Source organism: Protobothrops mucrosquamatus, unplaced genomic scaffold, assembly GCF_001527695.2.
Source record: "Protobothrops mucrosquamatus isolate PMUCROS unplaced genomic scaffold, P.Mucros_1.0 scaffold865, whole genome shotgun sequence".
In the NCBI taxonomy this organism is placed as follows: Eukaryota; Metazoa; Chordata; class Lepidosauria; order Squamata; family Viperidae; genus Protobothrops; species Protobothrops mucrosquamatus.
In genome coordinates, this window is record NW_015387120.1 from 292,177 (window position 1) to 298,400 (window position 6,224).

General features: G+C 43.3%; 1 protein-coding gene across 1 annotated transcript in view; it reads right to left on the reverse strand.

The window, feature by feature from the left end:
- The window catches only part of LOC107290295 (immunoglobulin superfamily DCC subclass member 4), a gene marked incomplete at its 5' end in the record, with an annotated part of 20,014 nt that extends 15,981 nt beyond the window's left edge, over nt 1-4,033 (reverse strand). The window contains 3 exons of the mRNA XM_029284721.1: nt 1,937-2,347; nt 3,023-3,178; nt 3,896-4,033. Coding sequence (XP_029140554.1) covers nt 1,937-2,347; nt 3,023-3,178; nt 3,896-4,033 — 705 coding nt within the window. The remainder of the gene's footprint in view (nt 1-1,936; nt 2,348-3,022; nt 3,179-3,895) is intronic.
- Between the last annotated feature and the right edge of the window lie 2,191 nt (nt 4,034-6,224).

A 6,224-nucleotide genomic window follows, 5' to 3' on the forward strand; every position in this document is an offset into this window, starting at 1 on the left:
AAGACCAACCTTCTGCAGTTGAAGTAAACTTCCAACTTCCCATAGCAATTTTAATAATAGCGCATATATCTTAGTGTTTTCACTGACTGCTTAATTCAACTAATTCAGTCTACATCTCACCCTCATTTTACCGTGTTATAATAATCAACCGGTGTATGAATTACAAGATTGATTAAAAGCTGCTCGGAGTCAAGTAATTTGCATCAACGGTGCCAGAAGCCTTCAACAAATCTGCTACTGAGCAGTTAATTAATATGTACAGCTCTTTTGTGAGTCCATATTTTGTGTTGCAAATTAATCAGGCATTGCAAGCCACTTGTCAATAAATAAACTGTGTTTCTCTGTACACCTTTTGAGACCTTCGGACAAGCAAAATCAATGGGGAAACCAGATTCACTTTACAACTGTGTTACTAATTCAACAACTGCAGGGATTCACTTAACAAATGAGGCAAGAAAAGTTGTAAAGTGGAGCAAAACTCACTTAACAAATTTCTTACATAGCATATAAATGTTGGGCTTAATTTTAGTTGTAAGTTGAGGACCTCCTATATTATGTCTTAAAAGGGTGTCATTTGCACCTTAGCAAGAAACTATAAATGATAGAGAACATCCAGTGGTTGCTAGTATCCACTCCCAGAACACCAAAATCACACCACCAAGATGTTGTCATCACTGGCAATTCTTCCTCACTGCCACCCCCCGTATGAAAATGGGTACAAGGGGCTTTTGCGAAGTAAACTGCTTTCCTTTCCATGTTTTATCACCCTCCCACAAATCCTTCAAAAGGTCCATAACTTCTCAGCTCTGTCCTTTACAAGCTGCTTCTTCTTTGATTAAAGTTACTCTCTGCTTTTGATGAATAAGCGCATTAAAAGCTGTTCACGCCAACACACCCAATCAATCAATTCAATTAACAATCAACTAAAGTGCTCAAAACCCTGGATCCTATGTGTTTAAAAATTTATGGTTTCCAACCCACAGTAATGACTTTAAGACTGCATTTCTAAAGCATCCTCCTTAATGAAGAAGCTTAGCAAATATTGTGGACCTCATAAAATACTTATAGAACGTCATCAGTCAGAACAGAGAAGGTAATGGGAACTTGAAGGTGGATCAACATAAGCCAAAATCTGGTCCAATGTTTGGTTTGCCCAGTTGCCAATCGGGTGCAGAAAGTCCCCAAGGAAGTCAACTGATCTGAGAAGTTCATTCTGCTAACATAATGAAAGAATAATAGAGTTGGAAGGGACCTTGGAGATCTTCTAGTCCAACCCTCTGCTCAAGCAGTTTGTTCATACTGAATTTTTAATTGTAAACCTCCACTCTCCAATTCTCTCTCCAATTTAGTGGCCTTATATCTCTTTTACATCATAGTTATCATCATGCAGAATACAGAATAACAGAGTTGGAAGGGGCCTTGGAGGTCTTCTAGTCCAACCCCCTGCTCAAGCAGGAAACTCTACACCATTCCCTGACAAATGGCTGTCCAATCTCTTCTTGAAAACCTACAGAGATGGAACACACACGGCTTCTGGAGGCAAGCCAGTGAAGGAACCACTAGTTAATTGTTCTCACGGTCAGGAAATTTCTCCTTAGTTCTAGGTTGGCTCTCTCCTTGATTAGCTTCCATCCGTTGCTTCTTGTCCTACAAGGTTATTATATTCTCTGAGCTTGCTTGTTTTCTTGCCGATGTTTCATTACCCTAACTAGGTAACATCATCAGTGCTGGAAACCGATGAGGTTACCTAGTTAGGCTCATGAAATATCTGTAAGAAAACAAGCCAGCTCAGAGAGCACAAAGGACCCCCCCCCCATTTCAACCCTGAGCTACGAATATTCTCCTCCAAAGGTTATTATACAAATCTAATATTTCCCCCTTCCCTTGCATTAGGATTGGCTCAAAGAGCGTGATCTTCGGGATACCAGAAACGCACCCAAGGCTTTTTGGTAATGAAGAGAGAATCCAATGATCTGCTCACTATTGGACTCGGGCCGTTCCCAGGATACCAAGACGGCGGTGCTGGAGAGAGAACTCGCCGATACTCTCTTCGGAGGGCTAGGCAGACCTTCCCGCACAATCACCTCCAACTTGGCTGTAGCACAGGCCATGCCCAGGGGATTTTCAGCCACGCACTGGTAGTAGCCCGCATCATCCAAGCCAATCTGATTGATGACTAGGGTACCGCTGCCCTGGATTTTAACCCGTCCTTTAGGCAGAAGTCGCTTTCCATTCCTCGTCCAGTGGACGGTGGGCAGCGGCTCTCCTTCCGCTTTGCAGACAAACCTGGCAGTGCTGGCCCGGGTGCGAGAAATGGTGTCAGGTGCCTGGGAGATGGTAGGAGGAGCTAAGAGATTGAAACAGAACCCAGTGAGCATGGTGATTGATTGGAGACCCTTTTTTTTGTCAAAGCTGATAGATCATTGGCAGTTCTTTCCCTCCCATCCAGGACATAGCACAGAAGCATTGCTTGTGCAGGATCCATAAAATTATCTGGGACACTACACATCCTCTCCACAACCTCGGGTCTCAAACCCAGGCTGTCAGCTCTCCAGCTCACAACTCAGGGTCTTTAACTGCTGAATGTCTATGGAGATTTCTCAGTCATCCAGGTCTTGGTTGTCCCAAAGGTGTTTTTTCACAAGGCAACTGGACTTTCTTTTTTCTCTTTGAAGACGTTTTGCTTCTTGTCCAGGAAGCGTCTTCAGCCCCACCATCCAGTCAGAGCTGAAGAAGCTTCTTGGATGAGAAGCAAAATGTCTTCAAAGAGAAAAAAGAAAGTCCAGTTGGCTTGTAAAAATACACCTTTGGGACTTTAACTGCTGAACCATCACACATAAGAAGGACACGACAATCTAAATCCACTTCTCTTCCATCCTTCCTAAAAGATCTAGTGGTTGGAAGCTAGAGTTAACAAAAGAATAATCTGCTCTGCCGGACTGTTTGTGATGATCCCATTCTCCTTCTGAAGGCTCACAAGAACAACAAAGGCAACAAGAAATGTTCTGTTCTGTGTTCTCACCAAGGACTCGGAGCTCAGCTGCAGCTGTTACAAACTGTCTGGTTTGGGGTTTGTTGGCCCGGCATACATAGACTCCTGCGTGATGAAGCTGAACAGAAAGGATCACGAGGTTGGTCCGTCCTAACACAATCACATCTGTAGAAATGGGATTCCCATCTTTAAAGGAAAAGGAGACCATCAGAACTTTACTTGGGGTACCAAGTATAGGTGAAAAACAAGCAGAGCTGGGAGGGCGGAATTAAGCACGTCATAAGTTTAGAGTTGTTGCATTCCCAAAAGCACTTCAAAGTCTAACTCCTCCTGAATTTCATTGACCCCTATCTGGTGCCAATTTAGTCTTGAATTTTAGGTGACAAGATTCTTGAATAAATCTGCTGCAACCTTACACGTGGTCCTGATTCTTTGCATCTGGCACCAAGACCCCTAAAGTCTGAACATACTCAGCTTTGCTATAGATAACGCTGCCTGAACCATGTCTGTGTTTCGAATACTTCGACTCTACATACATCTTCTCCACCCACTTTAATTTCTATAAAGGTGCCCAGCCAACTTTGTGTAGGCATGCATTATTTGTTCTACTGGTAGGTAGGAGATCTAATGTAGGACTCTGCAAATATCTCCCCTGATTTTCTAAAGCAGAGATCCCCAACCTTTTGGGCACCAGGGACCGGTTCCGTGGAGAGAAGTTTTTCCACGGACCGGACAGTGCGTGGTTTTGTGTGCTGCCTGCCTCCCACGGATGGGGCTTTGCTTGTTTGTGCGGACTGGTTGCTGGCATGCTGCGGCCCGGTACTGGTCCATGGACCGGGGGTTTAAGTCAAAAAGGTCTTGGAACGGCCTCTTAGCATCAGAAGAGAAATTAACTTCATTTACCTTCCCGTATCCAAGAGATGAAAGGGGTGGGATTTGCCGATGCAACACACTCCATCACAACAGTCTCACCAACCACCACTGTGGCATTCTCTGGCGCAGTGACAATGACCACATCACCCATCGTTGGTTGTTGGGGACCTAGAGCAACAAAATTCAGATTTACTTTTTTTCCTCCCGTTCCCCCATACATATATTTCCATCAGAACGATTTCACCAAAGCATCATAGAAAAAAGAAACGTTTTCTTTTTTTTATATATATATAAATATTTTATTAATTTTCTATTTTTACAATCAAGTGCCTAATTAAACAAACGTGATGACTGAGTCCATTAGTAATTCCGTGGTACATGTAAGCTTCTTCAAACTTAATCCAATATTACACCCTTCAGTATATCCTCTGTAACAGACATTTTTCCCACACTAAGCAAATGCAATTCTTATTGTTGTAAGCAAACATACAATTGCCGATCAACATTTGTTATCTTTTTCTAAAGGTATCAATAATATCAGTTTACAATATCTTTCATCCAAAGCGTGTCTTAATTGCGTTCGCTGAGTCCAGTGTTCAAGGTTTGCATGAGAATGAAGATCTTAAGTAGCGATTAACACTCTTATAAAATCTACGTCACGTACAAATGCAAGAACTTCCTTCCACTGGGACAGTTTTCTGGTTTTGAACTTTAGTCCCAGGACGTTTATGAAATTCTCCAGGTGGTATCTCAAAGGTGCTTTTCTCTTCCCTCCACAAAAAACCCCAACTGGATTGTAGAAGGAGGAGAAGGAGGAGGAGGAGGGAGTAAACAAATACACATTTAATTCTCAGTTGTCCCCCACTAATTAAATCTCCCCCCTACCAATTTTCCATTGCTTAAATCCCAAATTAAATAGATTCATGCTTGCAAAATCCCTTCGAGATAAAATAAGATGGTTCATATACAAATCTGTGTTTCATTTCTTTCGCCATATTAGTCTGTCCTTGGGCTTGTCATCCTGTCTGGGGTTGTTCGCAGGGGGTCAAAAAAGTCAAAATGGCACCTACAAGCATAAGATCGAAGCCCCGCCTGTACTGCCTCTCTTGAAAGGCTGTCAAAACCAGCAGCATTTACAAAACATTTGCGTATCACGTCAACTGCTGCCTTCTCGCTTTCTGAGCAACCAGGAAAGGGGAAAAAAAAAATCACAGATGGATCTTTTTCTCTCTCTCCTCTCTTGAACAGCTGCTCAAAGCCTGAACCCATCCATCCCCCAGGGAGGTTATGGGGGGGGGGGTTGAAGGGGTGAAGGCAATTTCAACACAATTTCAAGCTTCTGTTCAGGAAAATGATGAGGAAGTTCACAGCTAAGTGCCAGGCCTACTTAGTTGTTTTGCCTCTTTTTTTCTCTCTGCCTTGTGAGCTGCTAAAAGTAGGGACTTAAGAGAGATCCATCTCTTTTTCAGCAACGTTGAGACCCAACTAAGATTGCTGAGAGCCAATCTGAATATGATGTGCCGTACACAGGGCTGTGGTGCACTGCAGGGCCTGGAATCCCAAACTAGGGCTGGAGAATCGGATGTGGTCCTTTCGTGTAAGGCTGGGTTAAAGAGAAAATATCTTCTTCTGTATCAGAAGGAGTCTGGAAGCATCTTTTCTGACTCCCAATTTTTGTTTCTGAATTAAATTTATAGCACTACCGCTACCATTCAGACTTACATGTATAACACGCCACGGTGCTTTACCACACTTCTGAGTGGTTTATGTCAGCATCTTACCCTCAACAATCTGGGGTCCTCATTTTACCGACCTAGGAAGGAAGGAAGGAAGGAAGGAAGGAAGGAAGGAAGGAAGGAAGGAAGGAAGGAAGGAAGGAAGGAAGGAAGGAAGGAAGGCTGAATCAACCTTGAGTCCCAGCAGGATCAAACTCCAGACTGTGGGTAGAGTTCGCTGCATTCTAACCACTGTGCTACAGGGGATCCATTTGTGAGCCTTTGGGCGTTCTATCATCCAGCTTTGGTCACCACAATATAAAAAAGTTATTGAGGCTCTAGAAGGGAGTGCAGAGAACAGCAACAAAGATGATTATGGGACTAGAGGCTAAAACCAGTGGTGGGATTCAGCCGGTTCGCACCACTTCGGAAGAACCGGTAGCTAATTTTTTGTTGCCCAGGCCCAGAATGGACTTCCAGAAATGGCATCCACCCAGAGAACCGGTTGTTCACCTATTTGAATCCCACCACTGGCTAAAACATGTTGAGAATGGTTGCAAGAATTGGATATGTTTAGTTTAATGAAAAGAAGGACTAGAGGTGACAGGATAGCAGTGTTCCAATATCTAAGGGGCTACAACTAA